This window comes from Oryzias latipes, chromosome 17, assembly GCF_002234675.1.
Source record: "Oryzias latipes chromosome 17, ASM223467v1".
In the NCBI taxonomy this organism is placed as follows: domain Eukaryota; kingdom Metazoa; phylum Chordata; class Actinopteri; order Beloniformes; family Adrianichthyidae; genus Oryzias; species Oryzias latipes.
This window is the reverse complement of record NC_019875.2, coordinates 770,498-796,490: the sequence shown is the minus strand read 5'-3', so window position 1 is coordinate 796,490 and position 25,993 is coordinate 770,498. Positions and strand designations below refer to the sequence as shown.

Sequence of the window (25,993 nt, the reverse complement as noted above, 5' to 3'; positions counted from 1 at the left end):
ACAAAACCTCAAGATAAACTTAACATTTTTCATCAAACATTTCCTTAATGGGGAAAAAGTTGCACAAATAATCCACTAAAAGTGCAATTTTCTGCAGCACATTAACCCTCAGATCTCATTTTGGAACAGCACCGTTCAGCCTCGGTGTCTGGAGTCCCACAGGGTGTCTACACTCGTGCAAAGCAGACAGTAAACACTGGAATCCATCTAAGGAAGGGATTGTATTCAATTGTTTTTTAGTTTTATGGGCCATCTTTATTTTTCCTGGGGCTCTTCTGGTCAGAGCGTCTGAGATGGTCATTTTTTTTCACTGGTATTAATGCGAGCTGTCTCTGTGTCTCATAAAGCAAGACGGGGAACTCTCCTCACATGTTAAGCTACAGCAACACTGGAGGCAGAGAACCCCGACAATTATTAACATAAAGCCCAACGTCATGGCCGCTCAAATCAGCATATTGATGGCAGCCTCTTCACTTAAAATCAAATAAATTGGACAGATTTTGATATCTGTAACACGTCTCTCAGACAGAGGGAAATGCATTTTACGTCACAGCCTAAATCCTATCAGACCGTGTGATGTGCCACATTTCAATGGTTCAATGTAACCCTTGTCAGGGCATTTTCCATCTGGCTTACAAGCAGCTCCACCTTTAAATTATGCAAGAAGTCTTTAGTCATGCCAGAATATAGGGATGAAATAGAAGAATAACTTGTGAATACTTCCAGTGAAAATACCAGGATGATGCAGAAAACCAAAAACTTCAACGAAACCCAAACATAAATCTGGAAACATATCGTTGGGACTCCGCTCTAGCATCTATGTGGTTTTGGAAGATTTGTTGTTTTTTTATTCTTCCGATCAAACAAACACCACATGAATGCAGCATTTCTCTAAGGTTTACATGAGGTACATCAAGTCGTTGGTGCAATTGGCTCTAAAATGAGAACAAAGTTTTAACCTAAAAACTCTAAAATTCTCTGTTTTTAAATATCATTTTCAATCCAAATGTTTTCATCCAGATTCCATGTTATTTCTTTCTCAATCCACACATCTGCTCCTGGTCCGGCCTTTCTACCCAATTTTACAACCCTTTGTGGCCCGTGAGTCAAAATAATTGCCCACCCCTGCCTTCGTGGGACCTAAGAGGCTTAGTACTGCACAGAAATCATCTGAACAAAAACACAGAAATTGTGTTTGTTCAACGTTATGTTTAAAAACACAATCTATTTCTGTTTCTACTTGGCCTCCAGGTTCCCATGGCAGTAGTAAGACATCATACAACCACTTAAACAGCTTAAAAACTGTATTTACTGCCCATTGTATCAGACAAAGCGCCACTGTTTAAAAACATAGCACAGCAAAGAAATCAAAGACAAAGAAGTGAGAAACATGTTGATACTTTGAGTTGTACAGTGATATATATTTCTAAGAATTAAAAAAAATCTACAGAAGCTTGTAAAATCCAAGACATGTACTAGTGGGCTTAAAAATGTTCTGGCCATTTCTGGACTAAATTCTCTTTTTATTGTTTTTATTTTATAAAAATCTTGGTAAAAGTCATGTGAAGCTTAATTTGATCATCATGAGCTATGTTTGAAAGCAACCATAACCATTAAGATAATAATGACTTCATTAAACTTCTAAAAGTACTCGGTCTGAAAATCTGGATCTTTTCTTTAAATTCATGTTTCTGTGGGAAGCCGGCTCTGTTAAGTTTCAGTTCTATCTTCCTGCACTAAATTGAAATGCTAAATAGGAGAATAGATGTGTGATCTTATCCACATTGCCTGTGCTTCCTGATCTAGCATACAATCACACTTGCAGCACCTTGATGCCCTGGTAAAAACAGCCCATAATCTCATCCATCAATGCCGGACGATAGTGTCCTCCATGCAGAGAAGTATAATGAATGATTTTCTGTTTTGTATTTTCTGATTTTTCTCTGTTGTTTTAAACTCATATCACTTTCAGGGGCTTTTCCTCTGAGACATAAACTTTCAGTGTGGTCTCCATCACAGCTCACTCACATCCAGACTTGAGGGTTAAGAGGTGACGGTGTCATCTGTGGACACCATTCAGAGTCAATGGACAGACACGAGCAGCATTTCGTCCTAATACAGCTGTCTATAATGCTGGCAGAACACTTGTCTGCGTCGTTCACAGTCACTCGTGGTGATTCAGCGGATCCAATCACCTGGAGAAACTGTAACCAGGCAACAAGGTTTTTTGAGTGAGGGGCATCCAAGTTGATGGCACTACCGCAAAGTATCACAACCATGTTAATTATTCCTCCTGTGTGTAAACATGGTTGTAAAGTAGACCCTTCTGGACCATTAACTTTCAGTGCAGCTTTTACAACTTTGCACAGGAGTGGAAATCCGTTTTCACTGTTTTCAAACAGGTTGAGCAAATCACTGGCAGAGTTTTGGAGCGCGGGAAGGAAGTGTGAGCAGAAAAGAGGGTTTTAAACCAGCCGGGAGAGCGTGCTGCCTTATCAGCTGTGGATTAGGGGGAGGCATTAGAGTCCATTTAGCTTTTTTACATTTATATAAGTTTGAGCTAAACTAAACAATAATAACGAGGACCGAATGAATTTCAGACTGAATGAGAAACTGCTTTTGTGGAACTTATCTTTTTAAAAACTTTTACAGTTTTCTTTTTGAATATTACATTTTTGTTGAACACGAATTTAAAAGTTGTTCTTTTTTTGTCGAATAAATAAAAATGCAGAAAAATATCATTTGTTTAAAGCTGTGTAGACCTGGGATGCTTCATTATTTGCAAAATTGGCTTAATGTTTTGGATAAATATAAAAAAATGTTACTTGTAGAAAAGTGAGGCTAAAATATGCATTTGAGGGGCAGAGCGACAGCAGCCAGTTGGCACAGGTTTAACAGCATGAAAGAAAAAAGAGGTCTTAATTAAGCACAGAAAAATAGGCTAATTGAATAGATTATAATCATGAAATTATCCCTGATGACTTGAAAGAAAAAAGATGTCTGCTTGTTTTGTTTTTATACAAAAGACTGAACTACACAACCCAGCAGGAGAGGAGGGCTATATTTGGCAACCAAAAAACCATTTCATAGCGGATGGATAACCATCCATTGACAGAAGACAGAAGTAATGGGAAAAAATGAAAATTGAAAATTGCATTATTCTTTGTCTTCTATGAAAGGCTGGTGCTTGTCTCCAGAGCTGGACAATTAATTTTGTCAAGTCCCGAAGAGATGAAATGGAGGCAACATTGAGAGAGAAAAGAACTTGGAGTAATTTCTGGAGTAGGGATAGAGGGTCCAGCCCTTATGGTTTTGTTCTTTTGTCGACTGCTGTCTGACGGATGGGTCTCTCACTTGTAATTGGAGCTCTACATAACATTTCCAGCCCAGGATGAGCAGCATCTGACAAATCATCATCTAAGTCAAATTAGGATCCATTATCATCAGCAGACAGGGGGCCTTTTACCTCTTGTTTCAGTTCTGCAGGGAAGCAAATGGAAGCAGAATCTTATGAAAGCAGGCAATTTTAGAGAAATAAGATGGAGTGTGTGGTGCCATTGCCATGGCAATATGTGCCCAAAATTCCAGGAAAACCACCATAGCTCAGGCTGGAATTTGGTAAAAGTAACAGTTTTTAGAAGTAAAATAGGATAAAAAGTATTTTAAAAAACTACTCTATGTATGTTTGGTATTAAATATCTGACATTTTTCACAAATACAATCTAATTATGTTTTTACCCTTTATAAATATTTGTGTCACATTTGATACACACATTTCTGAAACCCCTATCTCATTCACATGATCCAAACTTTCCCTAGTTTATCATCCTGTAGTTTATCATCCTGCCACTAGGGGCAGTAGAGGGGCTTTTCCTGTTCATTTCAAAATGGCTGCTTCCACTGTAGGTACCTTAACTATTCGGCCTGCAACAACCGTTCAGGGTCCTTCGACTAGTCCTGACGTCACATTATGTGATTGGCTGTCTGTTGGTCCGTTGTAAACAAGCAGAGCTCCGACATAGAGCGAGATTATCTTCTAAACGTGCTTTTATTATTATGATTATTATTTGGTGCATTGCAGTTGAATGGACTGCGGTCAGAACCCTTCTCCAGACCGCACACTGTTATCACAAAGCAGCTTCCCCGCCTGCAAACACGAAGCTACGAGGCTCCAGCTGCTCTGATCAGAGACACAGTTGTGGAGCAGCAGGTTCATTCTAACAGCCACAGATCTGTTTACAAAGTGGGTTGTGGCAAAATCTCTCTATAAACACTACAAAGAATAATGTCAGACACAACTTAAGAGGGAAAAGAACTTTGGGTTACAAAAGGAAACGTGAAATGAAAATATGTAGAGCCCGAGGAAATCTCCATGCTGCATAGTTTGACCAAGTGGGGCTACCGTAGTGTGAAAATGTCCTCAGTCGAAAGGATAGAAAAATGTGAACAGTTATATCATAACCACAATATTGACATTTTTGAACCATTTAATCCTATTTGGAAATTTCTTGAGAATATCTGCAAAAGCATTTGAAGGGAACTGTCTGGAATTAGGTCCAGTCAAGTTCCGACAGTCACTACAACAAGGAAAAGAAACAGGAGAGAGCACTGATTGCAGTTCTGTTTTGTGGTCCCGTCAATTTTCTGGTGTTTATCTGACAGAAGTCGAAGCCCTGATGTGTTTCATTGTTTTTTTCCTTTCTTTATCCAGAGGATCCAGAGGTTCACTGGAATAAACTGTGAATGAAAACTGTGACAAAGACAAAGCTTGACTAGATTTAATGTGATTACCTGACAGGTCAAGTTGCTTTATGTTTTTGCTTTTTTTAAATCTTGCTATTTGAGTTTGAAAGTCAGCAGAGCGTTTTATGAGCTAATTACAAACATATCAGCAGAACATGCTCTGTCATCCTTCTCTGAAGAGGAGCAATCGTTAAAAAACTGTTGTACTGAATCCCTAACCAATTAAAAGAAAAAACTCTTGTTTCTTTAGAGCAGGTCTGAAGCTCAGACAGCAGTACGACTCCAAATTCGTTCAGAGCAACAGATGTCAGAGTGGTTATATGTAACATCTGCTCTCCCAAAATCTCCATGCTTCTGCCGTCAGATCTGAGGAAATCCTGGGTGACCTCCCGCCCGTCCCCCACCAAAAGAATCCCACTGGACCAGCTGAAGCAGTAAATGCCACCTGGCTCTGCAGACACAAAGACTTTCCTGCCTCTGTACCAATGAGGTCCACTGTAAAACATGCGTAGCATCAGCAGGATGCACACTTCCTCCTCCAAATCCCACCAACTGACTTATTCCTCCACTTCAAAATAAAACTCAGTTATGCTGACATGTGCTGACATTTTACTCTGGAAGAAACATTAAGCAGATAGTGTCGAAAAAAGCACTTCAGACACAGAGCTTCTGCTGGATTCATTAGCCTGCTCAAACATGAAGTTGATTTGTAGAAATTTGAAATAACGTATACAAAAACTGTAAAAAAACAGTGAAGAACGTCTCAGCTCAAGAAAATAAAAAATACTAAACAAGCTTTTACTTTATTAATCTTGACAAGGTATAGGTGATTTGCAATACAAAATAAAACTTTCTTTTGTGCAAAGCTTGATTATGCCGTTCCACTTAGTACCAAACTATCGAATAATCTGCAATTTGTTTATTAAGATCCTCCCAATGCTGAGCTGCAATGAGACTTTGAATAATAATGAAGTTGTATTTTAACAGTGAAAGCATTTCAAAAATCTTAAAAATTTGCTAGAGAGTAAAACTAAATGAAATGCTTTTGTTAAAGTGGAAAAACAATTGTTTTTCTTAAACGGTTGAGCTTCTTGATCAGTCTGCTGATTGGCACATAAAAAACATTTAAATGGGGAAAAAAAGTTTAAACAGACAAACAAAAAGAAAAACGTAAAAATGTTCATTTTGTTCCATTGTCATTTATGTCTGCATCCTCCTTCTAGACTTTGTTGACGTCTTGATTAAACATAATTTTAGCTTCTTGTTTAAACCCAAATTAGGGCCTGAGTTACGGCACACCCAATAATGAGTGCCAAATTATGTGCACACACAAATAGTCTGCACATCCCATCTAATTAGGATTTAGTATTTCTTACGAAGACTGATTGCACACGAAATAACAGGAGCAACCACAATATTTAAATAAGGATTTATAGATTATGCCCGAACTTTAGAGATTACAGATAAATAGTGCAGGTTAAATCAATTCAGCTAAGAGTAGAGATTTAGTGCAAGGAATGGAGTTCAGCTTGGAGATGGTCTGACATCTATTATACATAAAATTCAGACTATTTCTAGGTCATGAGCGCATTGGCAGGAATTCTCATATTTCTGCAGCTGATCAGCCTGTACATGCACTAATGATGGTAATTAACACCTTCATTAGAGTGATTTAATATGGAGTACAGGTGAGGGCTCCTAAAGTCAGCTACCCCAGAGTGCAGCAGCTGGGGTTTTGGGAAGTAGAAGAGTGCAAAAGAGAGAAACCAGAAGAGTGTGCTGTGCAATACAGAAAAGTTTAAAATAAAAATCTGACAAATGGCAAAAAAGTGGGATATTGAAAAATACAATTGTCACCTGTAATTATTATGACTACTTCTTTTTAAGTGCTTAAATCATCCAAACATTGCAATGCTGTACATTCAATGGTTTTTGTTGGAAAATAATCTTTGCCTCATGGATTCCAAAGTATTCACATGGGCCAAAAAAGATGCTGTGCATCGCCTTTTGTTGTTTTAACGTTGCTTTGTAGTTAAGTAGTACCAGTTTGCACCCAACACTGTTCCTCCCCACTCCCCTTTGGCATTCCCAACAGTACCTGTTTGCTCCAAGAAGCCAAAATCACAAAGATATAGAGCAGGGGTGGCGAACAAGTTTGACACCAAGAGCCAAATTTTTTCACTGTGAGAGTCAAAGAGCCACACCACACACTGACCTGCCAAGACACACACACACAAACACGCAATAAAAGCTGTATTATTTTCCATAACACAATCCTCTCCCTACAACACAACAGCAAGGATGGTACTTGTGTTTATTTCAAGGAAAGGGTCCACCCTTAATGCACACATCAAATGTAGATTAGCCAGAGTTAACACAGCAACTACCCTGGAGGTCAGATACCCCCTCCACACACACACCCACACCCACACACACACACACACACACACACACACACACACACACTCTCTCTCTCTCTCTCTTTCTATCTCACTCTGAATAACTGAATATTTCACCATTCATCATTTAACTGTAATTCTTTGCATCTCAACAATATTCCTCTTTCAATGACGTTTACACCAACAAATACACAAACATCTGGACAGAGCATCCTTCTGGTGTCTGAGTCATTCATATTCACAATAAACACATTAAATACATTACATCTCAGTTGTGTGCAACTTAAATTATTTTTTACCATCATTAGAACATCTTGCTTTTATATGTTTTTTTATATTTAAAATTGAATGACTGACTTTTTGCATCAAAAGTCTTAGGGGCTGAAGGCGGGGCTAACCCCCAGGCCAGTCGTAGCCTCTCTGATCACTTCCTGTACATGAGTGTCCGTCAGAACGGACCGATGCCTTGATTTCACGTGTTTCAAGGTAATAAACTGGGACTGGCAGACATATATTGAGGAGAACATCGGCAGTAGCTTGAGATCAGCTCTTTTACATACGGGCATTTCTCTCTGTTCTCCAAAATGTAACAAAGAGATTTCAGCTCAATCATCTCTGTTCGCTCGCTGCCTCGTCAGTGACATGCGGGGATCTCAGGCAGTCAGTCTCTGCATTAAAGGATCCATGAGAAACGTGATCTGCGGTCGTTTCCGTCCAGTTGAGCAAGCAGCGTCACGTTCTGCACTTTATTCATTCTGACTGCAGCTTTCTGCTGTGAACTCCACAAAGAAGGAAAGTGGGATGAGGCCTTTTTGTATGTGCACTTTGAAAAGCTTCAACTTGTTCATAAAGGAGACAATTTAATTTGTGTCAGATCAGGAAGAGTTTTTAATTTTCCCTAGGATCCGTTTTGTTCTTTTCTGCCATGAACTATTTTACTGCTTCTAAGCTCATAATAATAATAAACATCGCGACTTGCTGTTCAGTAAAAAAGTAAGAATCTTCCCGTTTTTCCAGAAACGTCCTGTGTTTATCTTTATACTCTGAATTTCATCATTTTGACCATGAGGATAACAGTCTGCAGTAGGGCTGAAACGATTCCTCGAGTTACTCGAGTTACTCGATTACAATACTTCCTCGAGGCAAAAACTCTGCCTCGAAGCCTCGTTAAAATCCTATGACGCGCACTATACGCGCGGCGTAGGGATTTGATTGTGTCACACGGACCGTTTATTCACACGGACCGTTTGAATTTAGTTGGCGCGATGGCGGAGAATAGATCTATAAATAAACGGCAGAAAACGTGAGATGTCGCGGCAAAATAGAGCTGGCATACCACAACAGCACATCTTCCATGATTCAGCATCTGAACAGAAGACATCTATGCTGTTTCACCAAGCATCGCTGAAACAAGGTAAGTCAACGTAGTCTAAGCCTATTGATGTTGGCTGATTTTAATCCCATACTGCATTTGTAGCGATGTCGTGATGAGGTTTGACTAGATATGATGTTTAACTCTGATGACGTTTTAAAGTAGTAAACGTAACTATCACGTTCAATTGCAAGAGAGTATAGCCTAAAAAAAGAACCCCTTCACACACACACAAACACGTACATTTTGATGTTTGTTTTGAGATTACAGCTTATTATTTCAAATTGTTTATAATTGTTTTATTTACATCATTTTTTTATACATTTTATACATTGTGTACCTGTTTGGCTTGATATTTTATATTCATTTTTTGTTCTCAGGTTAACTAAACTAAATTTGCAGAAGGTGCAATCCTTTTTTTGTAATGTTGTGTATTAAGAAGACAAAAAACCAAGTTTATATTCATATTAGTTTTATAATACATGTTATACATGTTACAGTAAGTTCATTTAACTGTACATTGTTCTATAATTGTTGGCAATGCCAACTTGGCACTTAACTTTTGGAGCCAAACTTTTGGACTTGGAAATAAATACCTCTGTTGAGAAATAAAAGCCAAATGCTTGTTCATTTTACAGCCACATCATTTTTGTTATGCATTATTTGTTTTGGTTGTTCAAGAACACACACAAAGCGTTTTATCTGATTAATCGATCGATTAAGTACTAGATTAATCGATTACAAAAAGAATCGATAGCTGCAGCCCTAGTCTGCAGCACATCTAATATTTATCTATGTGTTCCGGCATTGGGTGTAACCTGCGCAAATGATTGGCGGCCACGTATGTGTCGGGAGCAGCATCAAACACACACACTGCCGAATTACTTTTATTATTATTCATTATTTATTTTTAATTCCCTCTGATGGTTTGAGTGTGGTTTAAGAGGGAACAAATTATGAAATGAGGCTCAGTATATAGAAAATATGATGAGACGCAAAGAGCCGCATGCTTATTGGCCAAGAGCCGCATGCGGCTCTCGAGCCGCGTGTTCGCCACCCCTGATATAGAGAAAGCCTTTAGTCATTCTATTTTTTACATGTTCTTGAGTGTCTTCATTTTCTACATTATATTTTTTCTTTACTGCAAGTTTTTCAAGCTTTAAATTGGCTTCAATCACCTAATTTCTATGAAGCTTTGAGAAAAGGGAGAAAATGTTCATGTCTGTCTGAGACAAGTGTATTTGGGCAGTGAGGAATTTTACTGCCATACACGTCTGTAATTAGACTCCGTGGATTTCACAGATCACAGTTATTTTTAGAAAGAAACTCCTGCAATAAACGAGGAAACTCTGTACTGGTGAAAAGGTAACAGAAATATGCGTAGCTGAGCAGAAGACATAGAAATTCGCTTTTTCATCATTACTGGATGAGAAACAGACGTGCAGGAAACAGTGCAGCTGGGCAAACTGTAGGACGTGAGGAGCTGCATCCCTCAAAGTCTTTATTAGGATTATGACGGGAGAGGATCCACTATTTATTGATTTTTTTATTGTTTTTTTTTAAATGTATCAGTATATTTTTCCTGAATTTTTCTCTTTGAAAATCATAGTGTGTTATTTGTTCATTGTTTTATTTCATAAATAATGTTATTTATTTTAACAAAAGGATCATGAATGAATGAAACTTTATCCAAATAGCACTTTACAACTCCTTGAAGGTACCAAAGGGCTTCACAATAAAAAAGAAATCTAAAATGGGAACAAAAGTTTTAAACTAAACACTCTAGAATATTCTGTTTTAGAATATAATTTTCAATCCTAATGTTTTCATCTAATTCCATATTATTTCTTTCTCACTTCACGCATCTGCTCCTGGTCCAGCCCTTCTATTGTATTTTAGAACCCAATGTGGCCCGCCAGTTAAAATTATTGCCCACCCCTGGAATAGGCATTAGGCATTTTCCCATTTAACAAAAGCAATTCTGTTAGAATATCTCATGCCACTTTTTTTTTTTGCATGCGTTCATAAAATGTGCTCATATTTTTACAAACCTTTAGTAAATCAGGCCTTTGATGTAGTTTGAAAATCTGTAAAACTTACATTGAGTTTTAGAGTGAAATTTGAAAATTTGAAATAAAAACCCCTTTCAAAAAATGTGGATATCACGGTAAAGTGTATCCATTTCCCTTCAAAAATTTAACTTTAGGGCCCACTGTTTAATTGATTTCAAGTTTTTTATTTTATTTTTTTTAACATATTTTGGGGCTCCAACCCATGAAACCCTAAAAACACAATTTCAAAATTTATTTAAAGATTAGAATAGACTGTTGAGAAATCTGCCCACATTTGTCAGAGCATGAATGTTTTAACCTGAGTTTTACCAACTAATCATCCACTAAACTCAAAGCACCTGCACAGCGTCCCCAGATAGCAGTGAACTGGTTAAGTTAGATTTGCTGTTAAATTCTTGGAAAGGGTTTGTTTTTCTGCAACAGTAAGAAGTTAACAGATATTTGAGGTCAAAGTTGGAGCATGTGAACAAAACGGTAGATAAGATGAGCCAGACTTCACAAAAACTGACTTAATTGTTGAATGTTTTGTTTTCATTTGCTAGGAATGAAGCCGTATTGTTATTAAAGAAGCATCATTTATTGCTAGAAAAATAGTATGCCTTTATATCTTAATACATACAACATGATTTCTTTGTTGATTTCAGTCACAATCTCCTTACCAAACCTATCATCACTGAAAACACCACCACCCCTGTGATCATTTTACGCTTTCTCAGCACAGGAGATAAGAATGCTCTGACAGAAAAAAATACTTATCTTGTCTTATCTACAAGCATAGATATACACGGGCAGAAAAGGGTTTGAGCAGCAAAAATAATTCACAATTTATTCAGCTCTTCACTAAAGCAGACTGTCTGCAGACAAATCTCCTGACTCCTGTCAAAACATCTTCCAACTAGGCAGCCTCGGTTGTCCCTGTGGACGGAGACCTGATGGCACAAAGTCTCCTGGACGGACTGACACAGGATCTGAGTGTGTTTGAAGAAAATATTTCACCTCTTTTTCGAGGTTTTCTTACAGGGTGCAGCTGTGTTTGAGGGTCACCCTATGAGGCTTTTTTTTTATCTCTGCTTTGAGGTCAGCTTTTGTGAAGATTGAAAGCAGGCTGCCAGTTTCATTAAAAGATGAGTCACTGCACGACATGACATTTGACACTTTATGTGTTTGTTGGAGGTCTAATAAATCCAGGCTTTTAATTTGTAAAGAGAAATCTCCACTAGCTGATGCCACTTAAAAACACATGCATTCTGACATGAGATGCCATAGAAAAAGAGACCCCCCCAACCCCCATGAATTCAAAATGGTGGCACATGGTCTCATGCAGACACCCGTCACACCGTTCTGCACGCTTCAATTCCCTCTGGGGAAATCTGGTTGCTGTCTAGAAAATACTGTCAAAATTCAGAGTGAGATGGAAGTTGATCTGGAAAACCGAAATGAGGAAGATGAGCGGGATTTAGGGGGAAGGATGGAAAAGAAGGGAAGGATGATGATAGAGGGGGGGTCACAAAGCAGAGCTTGAGTTTGTTTCTTAGACAAAGAAAAAAAACAACATGAAAGACGTGAGAGGAAGAGGAGAAAAAGAACTTCAACAGATGAATTTGTGATGTTTATTCTATGTATAAATCTGGTCCTTAATGTATTGTGGAGGAATTTTGTCCTTTTTTTTTTACAAAAGGAGTCAAGAACAAAATTGAAGAAACTAAGAAAGAAAAGAACTAACAAAAAATTGAGATTTTGATCAAACATTTTTAAAAATCCCAAAGATAAAAGAAATCCAAGAAAAGCCAATAAGGAAAAGAGATGCTCTTAACAAATAAGAGTGAATGTTTTTATTGCATTATAAGGTGCAAAGACCGCAGCCTGACATGAATCTGTTTCCATCAACCATGACATAAAAACATGTTTACACCAGCCTATTTTGAAACTGTATATTTTTATTGTTTCCATTTTTTAAGGTGGTCTTGGACTCAGAGAAAGGCACCAAACAAATTATTCATTCATTTCATGTTCTATTCCGTTTTGTCCCTTTTGGGGACACTGGGCTGCTGGAGCCTATCCCAGCCACTTATGGGCAAAGGCAGGGGATGCAAATAGAACAAAACAAATAGAATTCATTAATATTAATATTATTATACTTATTTTTATAGTGTTATAATTTACACTGGAGGGCATCAGACACAGTTAACTAAAAAAAAAAAGAAAACAAATAGCTTTATTGCTGTTTTTCTGACGCAGCTGGATGAAATGGTTAATAGAGACAGTGATGAGATATCTGGAGGAAGGGAATAAACTAGTCATAGATGAAGTTGATAGTATAGAGAGGTGATGAGACGGAATGAAGGTTTTGAAAGGCATTTGATGAGTCCAGTGAGCAAGACTTCAATGGCATTGTAGCACACTCACAAGATAAAACGATGGTTTTTGAGGAAGTTAAATGTTAAAACTAAAATAAAAATAATAATAATAATTAAACCATGTTTGATTTTTGTAGAATAAATAGCTTTTTGATTTGTTGTAGATCTTGACATCAAACATTCTATCAAAACTGACTGCAGCCTGACAAAGTTCACATTTTTAGTTATAAAAATTGTCAAAAACACAGTTTGTCTTCACCTTCTGTTCCACTGGAGGCTAGCTTTAGCTTGATTGATAGATTTTTTCAGAAAACCTCAAGCATCTTCATCAAGGTTTAAAAAAACGTTCTTATCTTGATTGTTGGTTTTGCACTTTAAAAGCAATAAAAGAAAAAAAAGTTCAAAATGGTTTTTGTTATTGGGAGTTTTAAAGCCTCATAGAACAAACAATCACTTGGTTTCTACAGTTTGATTTTGAGGAGAGTATGAGTTCACATCAGTTTCTTCTCATTCACATTGAGCCCACTGGATTATGAAAGATTCTTCAGTCTGCTCTGAGTCTGCAATCCTGAACTAAATGAGTTTGAATGCAGCAGTCTACGTTCTGGCATGAGTGAATAAAACCTCAGGGGTCCTGCAGCCAGTTGCTGAGACAGGTTGACTTTATATCGAGCCAGGGGACCATAAATAAGGCATTATGGGTATGGAGGGAGAATGCTTGGCTCAAATGTGCCCCTTTAAAAGGCACTTTGACCATTAGCTGAGTGTCCAAGCTGCTTTCGGAGAAAGACCAATATGTTTGCCTGTTCATGGGAACCTCTTCATGGCAAGGATGCATTTCAAGAGACTGGAGGAGACACAAGGAACAGCCCCGGGACCATGACCCCCGCCACCCTTGTCTTTTGTGCAGTTAATCTTATTGTGAGAGCTCTGTCTAATGGGGTCTAATGGCGGCCAAACCCATCCCGAAACACAGCTCTTCAATCACTTTAAATATATTTTACAGAGCACTTCACATGCAAGAGATGTTGAATGATTGCACATGTTATCCTTCATTTATTATTCCTCTACATTTTCATCTGTCACTGCTCCATATGAGTTAAAATGTAATGTGATTTTTATTTCTTTATCTCCGCATTTTATTTTTTCTCACATCTTTTATTGATTCATAAACCTCCACTTCCTTTAGAGTGTCGGGGGACATTTCTTCTGTTACTTTGCAAAGGATGAAGCGGAAAACAGAAAATTTCATCATGTGGAGCACATGTAAACCCCATGTGCTGTTGAGCTTGAGGTCATGACCTCATCAAAATGTATTCAGGAATTCTTTTGGTATACAAGAGATTTCATGGCTTCGTCACAATTTTTTATAAGTTAACCAGGTTTTAACCCTTTAACACCGGAGCTTTGGCTGCAGATGTTGTTGGAATTATCATAACTCGTCAGCTGTTTATGCAAATAAATGTAATGAATTCATGAATTACTTAATGCCAACGGATTCTGAAGCGGTGAAAAACAGCTTTGTGCAGATATGCAACACTTTACACTTTTACAGTAGTAAAGTGCTTACGCAATCAATGGAAATCAACTACTCTACAATAGGGCGCTCCGGATCATGTCTTTGAACTTATGTCACAAAAGACACACTGAATTATAAGGCGCATTGAGCGAGACAAAAGAGTCAAAGGCAAGGCCACCAGTTCGTCAGTCCTTATTAACTACGTTCACGGTAAATCTAACTTGTTTGTAACACGCTACACATTAGAATTGTTAGCCAGGTTAGCTTATTTTACGATACCTTTAACTCCCAACCTTGTTTGCAATACGTAAAAAAACCCAGACTGATAACCACTAAAACAAATGTTACTGTGACTACGCTAACTGCTAACCTTGTTAGTAACAAGTAAAAAACACAGTCCAACACCTCTACACATTAGCGTATTAGCGTATTTACTTTTTTTTTTTTTTTTTTTTTTAACTTGTCCTGTCCAACAGCTAGGCAAACAGATGAGAGCTGAGGGCCTCTTTTGTTGGACATATTTTATTTTAACAAGAGGGGTTATTAATCTTCAGACAAACCATACGTATGTCTGAATAAACCCCTTTTGTAATTGAGGCCAAACTTTATTAATTTCAATCATGTTTGAAAATCTTTGGTGTTGGACCGGACGGAAAAAGAAAGGAGGGAAGAAGAGAGAGGGACGTAAGAGAGAGGGGGGGTAGGAGGGTGATAATCGGAGGGGAAAGGGGGTAAGACCATGAAGCAGCATAGAGCAGACAGGCTTACTGGTTGTTTATCGTTACGGTACGGTTCAAATGTAGTACAAAAAGGGCGGGGCCTGTTCACACACACTCAAATATTATCAACACACCTGCTAGCCGCAAAAATGTCCACATGTCAACATGCACACAAAACAGATAGTGTTCACGAACGCATACCTATGCCTTTAAACCAACTAGTGTGAAATCTTTCATTCATTCAATCATGCAAACTATTAGTGCAAAGGTGAGCCAACACCTGTGCTCAGGTGAGTGTTTATGTTCTTCTAAAATGGATGGTGGAATGTGAAAAGAAGGAGGAGGAGCGCCCAGCCACCCCCACACCCATACCCCAGCAGCAGCGGCAGCCGGAATTCCCCCAACGCCACACGGGAACAGGCAGGGAACAACCGCCCCCCGGGCGACCAAGACCGCCACCCAGGCCAGGGCCAGCAGGACCGCCGCGAGGCCCCCAGAGCCAGAGAGCAGGGAGGCGCAGAGGGAAAGAGAGCGCCGCCCCAGCCCAGCCAGGAAAGCAGCCCCCCGCCGCGCCGGAAGAGCCCAACGCAGGGCCCCACCGGAGAGGGACGCCCACAGCCCCAGACGAGCACCCCACCACCACCCAGGAGTTCCGGGCATCCCCCCGCCCCGACCCCAGGTACGAGCCAGGACCCCCCAAGGGAGACCCGCTCCGCACTCCAGGCAGCCACCCACCCGGCCCACGGTTGGTCCAGGTAGGAGCAAGGCAGGGGCCCGCCGCCCCCGCCCAGGAGGGGGGAACCCCGGGGAAAAAAGGGCGGCCCACAAGGGGTGTTATAAATATGGCCCGACCAGGCTCGGCCATGTTGGAAGTTTGGCGGGGCCCAGCGCCCAGGGGCAAGGACCAGGACCCACCCCCCAGGGACACGAACACCCCCGGCCCTGGTGTAATATGAACCCCCCCACCGCGCGGAGAGAGCACCGCCGGGCCCAGGGAGCCGGCACCCAAGGGACACGGCCGCCATCGCCAAGGGGCCCACACCCCCCACCAGGGAAGGGGTAGGGGACAGATGGACCCAGGTCCCACCTTCCTTGTAAAATGTGTGTGCGTGTATGGGTGCTTGAGAGGGTGTTTGTGTGCATGTGTGTGTGTTTATGTTTGAATGTATATATTGAAGGGGGAGGGGTGTGTGTACTAAGGGGGGTGCAGTTAAAATTGGCGAGTAGGGCACTAAGGGGACATCTCCTGATTACTCACAGTGATGTCCCCTCACCCTCCACACCAAAGGGCCCTAAATGTCTAAGGTGCGGTTAAAATTGGCGGGTAGGGTGCCAGGAGGACATCTGCTGCTTGCTTGCAGTGATGTCCAAGCACCCCCCCTACCAAGGACCCTACATGTCTAAGGTGCAAATAAAACCGAAAGAGGGGGGGCCCACTCCATACGGCAACCATAGGAGGGGGGCCACTCCCAAGTAGCCCCCCCCCAAGGCGCATCGCAGGCTAGACCCCCCACCCCCTCACCCTAATATGAGGTTATAAAAGGAAGGGGGTAAGTTGGGGACAGCTGGTAGACTGTCCCCCGGTGGTCAAACAGCCGTCCCCCAGCCCACCCCCAGCAAAGGGGCCAGGGCCACCCAGCCCAGGGGCCCACCCCCGGAGGCGCCGACACCCTAGGCCCGGCACCACCCGCCCCACACAGAGAGAGAGGAGCCAGAAAGCGTCGCCCCCCCCCGGAGCAAGCCCAGGCCCCCACCCCCAGACGCCGGCCCTAGAAGAGCTCTGGTCAGGCCTCGACGGGACCGAGGAGGCCAACCGGCCGAGGCAACCACTGATTGCCTCAGCGGAGACCCCGACCCGTTAGCCCCCCCGACCCGTACTAATAATGGGCCCCCCTCCCCCCCAGGACGCCCCCCAACAGGACAGGGCCGACAAGCCCCCCACCCCACCCCACCCCAGACCCCGCAGCCGAAGCGGGTGACACCCAGAGCGACCGGGGGCCCCGAGAGGGTTGTCCCGTCCCGTCCCAGAGCCAGGGAAGGGCCGATCCCAGCCCCAGGTGCAGATGGGCAGCCCATCCGGCGCCGCTGGGCCCCCCCCACCCGAGCAGGGTCCCCCGCCAACCCCCCCCAGCACAGGCAAAGGGACCACCCCCCCAAGCCAAGCCAGACCACCCCCCCACCACGCACCCCCACACCCAAGCCCAGACGACCTTGCAGCGCCCCAGCCCGCCCCACCCAGGCACCGGACCCGACCCCCCGACCAACGGAGCCCCCCACCGCCCCCGCCAGGCACCGGAAGCCCCGACCCCCACCCCAAACCACGGCAGAAGGGCAAGGAGCAGCGACGACCAAGCCCCCCACCCCCTAAGTCATGGAGTCAACCACAGGAGACCAGAGAGACTGAATTCTTTCAAAGTTACTTGAGCTTGGGGCTGACATTTTTTCCAAGCTGATATGATCAAACAGCAGATTTCTGTGTTGACTTATGTTTATATTTTTCTTGTTTTTCCAATTTATTAAATAGTTTTTTGGCAATACAAAGAGTTATGAAAATGTTAGATGCTAATCCTTCTTCTATATCGATGGCACTCATGTCACCAAGCACACAAAGTGACGGTGAGGCAGTGATTGAAACCTTAAGCCAGACTGATAAATCGGCACATACCTGCTGCCAGAGAGCCTGGACAGGAGTGCAGAACCACAGTGCGTGCATGTAGCTGTCGGGTAGATTATTATCACAGTGCTCGCAAATGTCTGAGTTACTGAGACCCATCTTGAACATCCTTTGTCCAGTGTAGTAAATTCTGTGAAGAGTTTTGAGATGGATTAGCTGCAGATTTGGACTTTTTGTCAGTTTAAAGGTGTTTAGACAGAGTTCTGACCAGAAGCTTTCATCTGTGCTGATGCTCAAATCTGCATCCCATTTTTTTGTTGGAAGGGCAATATTGTTATCTAAATTACATAAAAGTTTGTATATTTTGGAGAGAGTTCTATTCATTGAAAAATTAATCAGAGTGGTAACTACATCTGGTAGCTTTAAATCGTCGTCTTTAATTTTATACTTTTTAGTAATACTTGATTTAAGTTGCTGATATTCCAAGAAGTTATTTATTCCATGTTTGTCTTGAAGTTCCTGGGGAGTTATGAATCTTCTATCAATAATTACGTGCTCTAGTTGTTTTATGCCCCCTGCTTGCCAAGCTGGGAAGTGAATCATTTTTTTGTTAATAAGGATGTCCGGGTTGTTCCAGATGGGTGTCAATTTGCACGGTTGAATTGATGATTTTGATATTTTGAGAAATTCCCACCAGGCTGTTAAGGTGGCATTTATATTAATGCTTTTGAAAAAATCCTGTTTTTTAACTGTTTGGCTAATAAATGGTAGCTGTGAAAGGTTGATCTTTCCACATAACGCCTGTTCCAAGTCTAACCATGAGTTGGTTTCTGGATTATTTTTTAACCATTTTAAGATATATTGTAATCTATTTGCAAGAAAGTATTTGTGGAGATTAGGTAGTTCTAATCCTCCACAGCTTTTTGCAGATTTTAAAGTTTTTAGACTAATTCTTGCAGGTTTGTTGTTCCATAGAAAGCTTGATATGGATGAGTCTAATGTTTTGAACCATTTTAATGGCGGTTGTGTGGGAATCATTGAGAAGAGATAATTAACTTTGGGTAAGATTTTCATTTTAACCGTGGCTACCTTGCCCATAAGGGACAGAGGGAGGTTGGTCCAGCGTGTTAGATCGTCCTGTATGCTTTTCAGTAATGGGGTGTGGTTTAGCTGCAACAGTTCTGATAGTTTGGGGGAAAAGTAGATACCCAGATATTTGATATTTCCTGTTTTAACTGGAATTGTGAGTCTTTGTTCCATATTCCTGTTGAGTGGTAATAAAACAGACTTATTCCAGTTAATGGAATAGTCTGATATGGAGGAGAATTCATTTATGATCATTGCCGTTTCATTTACAGATTGTAAATTCCTTAAAAACAGTAATATGTCATCCGCATAAAGACTAATTTTATGATGGCTGTGTTTGGTTTTTATTCCTATAATGCTCTCATTCTGTCTTATTGCTGCAGCTAAAGGCTCAATGAATATAGCAAAAAGAGAAGGAGAGAGTGGGCAGCCCTGTCTGGTTCCTCTTCCAAGAAAAAACCTGTTTGAAGTCTGTTTATTAGTTCTAACTGATGCATTGGGGTATTAGCGTATTTACAACACCCAAACTTCCAACAACCAAACAAAAAAACAGACAGACATTTTGACAGACCACTTTGTCCGAATCGCTTTTACATTAGTAAGCAAAGCCATAATTAATCCATATATAAGGTACTCTGAATTATAAAACACACAGTCTTTTTTGACAAAAATTTAGACTTTGAATTACACCTTATAGTGTGGAAAATACAGTAATTCTGAAGTGGAGAAAAGCAGATTTGCACCAATGTTCAACACTTCACTCTTGTAAAGTGTTGAATTTCTGCGCAAAATTGCTTTTTTCCGCTTCAGAATATTTTACAATTACAGAAAATGCATAAATATTTAAAGAGTTATGCTTGTTGAAAGAGTGTGCAGTATTTTTTCTCACCAGTGACATCTCCGCTATTAAAGGGTTAAATTTCAAACTGGACCAAGATCATCAAAGTACCACTACCAGTGTTTAACTGTTACTGTTATATCCCTTTCTGAAATGCTATGTTTGCTTTTCCAAAAACCAAAAACTTAATCAATTGCTTCATCAGTTTCTAGAATATTTGCGAAAAAATTTGGGAATTATCTAGACGTTTTTCTTTATCTCCAAAGTAGGATGATTCTACATGTCTTTCTTTTCAGCAGTGTGTCTTTTCTTTGAAACACTTTAATGGATCCATTTTTGTCTAGTCTACTTCCTGTTGTTGAATCATGAACTCTGACCTTGTTGGAGTCAAAGGACGGCAGCAGTTCTTTAAAAGTCTTTGTGCTTCTTTAATGACCTCCTGGGTGAGTCAATTTTTTCTGTTCATTTTATTCCACCAATACCTCCTGGAAATGCTCTTCCATTGCAAATACTGTCAGTGCTTCTCTGTGATTCTGGAACCCTTTTAGACTTTCTTACCATCTATTCTTGGATTTTTCTCAGATGTTGGATGATGCTTTTTGTGACGTCTCAGCTTAATTTGTCACACAGCTTTTATTATTGAGATTTCTAGATCCAACAGCCTAGTGTGTGAACTCTCCAACAAAACAGTTACATTATATCAAAGCTTAAGTCTGTTTATGTTCTCCCTTAATAGACTAAATCTGTGTTCAAAAGCACATCTAACAAAACTTTTAAATGTAAAAAAGGGGTTTCATTGCTGGGGGTATTTTCATATAAATAAATGAAAGCCTTTAGACATTTCTAAATTCTATTTTGTGTATTAAACAATTTTCAGAACATCACTGTCTTTCATAAGAAATTCTGTCCAAATATTGACAGATTATGTAATTTCTATGAAATGTGATGTGAAGCAGTCATGCAGCAAATTCTGGATCAAAGCAGCATTAAAAAAACACAGCGCTGTTGTGTTCTTTTTAGGGTCTCAAGGATGGAGTTTTCTTCCACAAAGGACAGGGCAACGACTGTAATCACGGCTTAGTATCATGAATATACAGTCTAGTGTATTCGTCTCTTATGCCCATAATTCATCTGCATATCCTTGAACTTTCAGACTCCATGTCTGATGCCTTCAGGAGACACAAACAAACCAGCTACAATTTTATGCAAATGCACTGCAAGATCCAGCTCTGCTTTACTGAAATATGGCTGCTTTTAGACGTCTGAAAAACAAGAAACTACTGGGGCTATCAACATATAAAGTCTACTTATCATTACCTTCTTGTGTGATTGTGCGATCGCTGGGTTTTCATGGTCCACGGAGCGTGAAAAGCCACAAAATTTGACAGGAAACAACAGGTTAGTTAATTATAACATGTTATTTTTACAAGCAAAGCTGACAGCAGCTGGCTCCTAAAGCAGCTCTGCAACATGACAGCAATAGTTGTGGATTTGTGTTAATGATGAAACATTTGCAGCCAAATCTACTGTTTTTAGAAGGATTAGCATTCTTAATCTGGATATTATACATATGGTATTAGATTTTATAAAAATGCCGAACACCTGCTATAAATACTAAGCTGCTGTTTATTGGGGATTATCTTTCATTTAATGACGTGATGTCAATTTAAGCATCACGGCTAGATTAAGACATAGAGGACAACAGCAAGATGAGGAAAAAAATGCGGGGAAAAGGTCATTTAAATGTAAAAATGCTGCAAGGAAGTATTTTGCTCTAAAAAAAGGCATGTTATTAGTTGGATTTTTATGCAGATATAGTAAATATTCACTTTTATAACATTTATTTTCTAAAAGTCTGTGTTTGTGTGTGTGTGGGAAGTTGACTCAAAAATGACAGTGATGAATGACTCAAACAAAAAAAAACCATCTTTATTTGGTTATTCCTGTTTCTCAATATTTATACTAAAAAAATCCAGCTGGATCAAAAAGTTCTACCAACCTCCACCCTTAGAAAGTTGTTTTACCAGTCCAATAGTGCAACCTGTAAGAGACATCGTTTCATTCATTAATGCTGTCAGAAGTCAGAGCCCTGTCTCCCCCTCTGGTCACTGGCGGGAGCAGTCTCCAGTACTGAATGCACTTCATCTCTCAGCTACGGTGGCCCAGAAGGGTCACAACACAACACATTAACTTTACACACAAGACATTAACTTTACACACAACACATTAACTTTACACACAACACATTAACTTAACACACAACACATTAACTTTACACACAACACATTAACTCACAACACAACACAATAACTCACAACACAACACATTAACTCACAACGCAACACATTAACTCACAACACAACACATTAACTCACAACACATTAACTCACAACACATTAACTCACAACACAACACATTAACTCACAACACATTAACTCACAACGCAACACATTAACTCACAACACAACACATTAACTCACAACCCAACCCAATAACTCACAACACATTAACTCACAACGGAAGTAAAGCAGCAATGGAAGTGCTTTTATTCTGAAATTTCCACTGGGCTGAGTGGCTAACTGCCTAACAGAAAGTAACGTCACAGTGAGCTGTGGAGGGAGCATGTTTCTTCTACAAGAGAAGCTACACAATGTTAACGCACACTCCTCCGCGTGCTGCACTCACACCCCTCTCTGTCGCTGCACGTGCTCCTCTCCTTTCTTCCCCTCCCTCTTCCTCTCACACACGCACGCGGTCCCCAACACTTGACATGACAAAGGTGGAGAGATCCCCACTGTCAGGCTTTAATAAACACAATTTCTAAGAGGCGGGGCGTTGCACTCCTCCAACAACAGGTTAGATGACAAAACCCGGTCCATTAAGCTCTGCCGTTCACGGAGCTTCAGTAGAACTCCAAAAGCCACACGGCCTAAAGTAGGCCGCTATTATATATTCAGCGGGTTCTTTCCCACTCATGATATATTCATGAGTGGGAAAGAACCCGCTGAACCGACCCTAAAACCGCCCAAATTATGCATTTTTGACCGCAAATTTACACCCAAAACCGCCCAATCTGGCAACGCTGCTGCTAGCTTCTCTTGTAGAAAATCATGCTCCCTCCACAGTTCACTGTGACGTTACTTTCTGTTAGGTAGTTAGCCGCTCAGCCCAGTGGAAATTTCAGAATAAAATCACTTCCATTGCTGCTTTACTTCCGTTGTGAGTTAATGTGTTGTGAGTTAATGTTTTGTGAGTTATTGTGTTGTGTTGTGAGTTATTGTGTTGTGTTGTGAGTTAATGTGTTGTGTTGTGATTTATTGTGTTGTGTTGTGAGTTAATGTGTTGTGTTGTGAGTTATTGTGTTGTGTTATGAGTTAATGTGTTGTGTTGTGAGTTAATGTGTTGTGTTGTGAGTTAATGTGTTGTGTTGTGAGTTAATGTGTTGTGTTGTGAGTTAATGTGTTGTGTTGTGAGTTAATGTGTTGTGTTGTGAGTTAATGTGTTGTGTTGTGAGTTAATGTGTTGTGTTGTGAGTTAATGTGTTGTGTGTTAAGTTAATGTGTTGTTTGTAAAGTTAATGTGTTGTGTGTAAAGTTAATGTGTCGTGTTGTGAGTTAATGTGTTGTGTGTTAAGTTAATGTGTTGTGTGTAAAGTTAATGTGTTGTGTGTAAAGTTAATGTGTTGTGTTGTGTTCCTTCTGGGCCACCGTACTCAGCAACCCAACCATGCACTTCCTGGATGCCACACACCTGACCCTCTTTCATTCAACCAATCACAGTTTACTTAAGCACTGCACTGAGCCTCACTCAGTACGAAGTATTGTTTGTGCTACTCTCCCTTCCTTACCAAGCGTTGTAGTTGGACCTTATCTTCTGTTTGCTGACCCTGTTTGCCTGCCGCCTGCCCCAACTCTCGCCTGGATCCTGACTACACCGTCTCTCCTCTGATGATCTCATGCCTGCTATTGACCCCTGCCTGCTTGATTCCGATTTAGCTTTGTGGACTTTTAGCTGAGCTAATAAACCTGCTCGTGTGACAGATGCGTTTGCGCATTTAATAAATACATTACCATTGACTGTACACTAGAACCGGACTGAGTGTCCCTTCCCCCCAAAAACCCATAGACCTATATTGAGAAACAAACAGCTGTTACTATTACATTACATTACATTCTATTTTTTAGAATAACTATTATTGGGGGGGGGGGGGGCAACTTGGAGCTGTAGAGGTGTGAACAGGTAGAGGCGGGGGAGGGGCTTAGACTCACCGCTTATGATTCCAGACACGTAACAAACTAACAGCTGCTTCTTAATAAAATATAGTAGTTATCCATAAAATTAATATACTTTATTGGGTTTAAAGAAAAAATAATAGAAACGAGTGGACAAATGATCAAAGGAAACATCCCGCTCATAAATAATTAAAAGAAATATTCTGACAGCATTTTGTGATATATCGGCAAAATAATTTTTGCTAACACCCCCAGTGTTGCGGCTCCCTGTGCTTTCATTTCTGTGGTAAAATGATCTGATTGGCTCTTTGAGTGGTACAGGTTGCCGACACCTGTCTTAGACAGTCAATGTATATTACAGCCCCTCATATTTTTTCCTTTTTTCTGATAGTCTCTAATAATTAAATAAAATTAGGTTTATTGCATATTTGTAAATGTAAATTGGGAAAATAGTAATAACATGAAAAAATATATAACTGCTGTTATTTTTGTAAATATTTATTTTTGTAAAGCAAAAACACTTGAGTTGTTTTGAACATTCCTTTTGGTTAGTTGTAAAGTGTAAAAGTCAGATAAAAAAAAAACGTCAGAGAAGCATCTTCCTTTTTTCCTTGATTATTTGAGCTCAGAGCAACTTATAAACATCTGTACATATAAAACAAATGACAGATGATCATGTTGTCATGATCAGTATTTACAACTAAAATCTACTTATATGATGATAATAATAATAATTTATGTCTGCTTCATTATTGTTAGCATGCTATGTTAGCTGCAGCTACAGCAAAAAAGTGTTATACAAAATAGAATGAACGAATAAATAAGTGTGGAAAAAAAGGTAAAGCTCACCTCTAATGATTCCTTAGATATGAATTTAAAGACGCTGGACCTTCTTGCACTCTATGCACGGGTGAGCCTTGCATTGATAAAACTACACAATAAACTACCAGTCTTGACAAAGCTATAGAAAATCTGACCTTGATGCAGTAACCTGTCATTAGAACATGCTGTCTGACAGCTGCATGCAGACAACGAGCGAGGATTCCAAATCCCTGCATCTGCATGTCAAAAAGCCCCAGACGACTGTCTCACAGTCTAACCCAAACCAATGTTAACATGCAGACTTTTGCTGTGAAGTTTTTCTATACAAACACATCTAAAATTGTCTTTTTAGAGTAAATAGAAAAAGGAGCCTTAGCTTTCACTGTGATTGGTTAAAGTGTTTGTCTACATAGCAAAGTGAGAGGAAAGTGTGTGCACAGTCGTGGCATAAATCAAGTGTTAAAAGGACATTGTGGGGGACTCCAGCGCATATTGATTAGTCATTATTTGGACTAACTGGCCTAAAGGAAGGGGATGATTGTAAGATTGGATGTGATGGCAATCCATTATCTGAAGTGCCAAGAGGAGAGATGGTGGCAGGGATCAATAGGTCTTGTGCAGGTTTAGCTGGGCCACTATTCAAATCCATCTAGGACATAACAAGAAAAATAGAAATATCTATTAGAGGAGCCAACGCTCCTAGGTCTTTTGCCCTGTGATCCATCATCTCAGCCTTCATGAGATCAAAGAGGAAAACATTTGAATTGTAGAAAAGACATATTACACATATTTGGAGTTTTATTTTTTTAAGCCTAAACAGACCAAATGATGTCATCCACAAAAAAAATAACATTTTTAATCAAACGACAATCGTGAACACAGAGACCATGGGTAGAAAACATTTTAATCTAAAGAGACAAATTAAAAGATGCATCTCACCAACAATTATTTTCTATCTTTGTCAATGAGGAGGAAGACAAAAAAAGATGCTTGTTCACACTTACAGTTCTTCTGTTCTCCTTCACTATACCATTACTGTTCTCATTTTCCATCAGTCTGTTCTTGATAAAAATGCCAGTCCCTAAAGTCATTGTCTTTGCTATTGCAAGAGAACTATGTCTTCAGAATAAACAGGTTGCTGCTGTTCTTTGTTATTACAGAAGAAACAATGGTTGTCATGGTTACATAAGGCTACCCTGGTGTCTAGATTATGTGTCTAG

General features: G+C 40.1%; 1 protein-coding gene across 13 annotated transcripts in view; it reads right to left on the bottom strand.

Moving 5' to 3' along the window:
* pard3 (par-3 family cell polarity regulator) overlaps window positions 1-25,993 on the bottom strand; it is a 340,861-nt gene that overhangs the window by 35,534 nt on the left and 279,334 nt on the right. The window contains exon 23 of one of the 13 annotated variants that reach the window (XM_020711398.2): window positions 21,037-21,059. The exons of the other annotated variants lie outside the window; for them this stretch is intronic. Within the exon in view, the coding sequence (XP_020567057.1) occupies window positions 21,037-21,059 (23 nt within the window). The remainder of the gene's footprint in view (window positions 1-21,036; window positions 21,060-25,993) is intronic. 13 annotated transcript variants of the gene reach the window in all.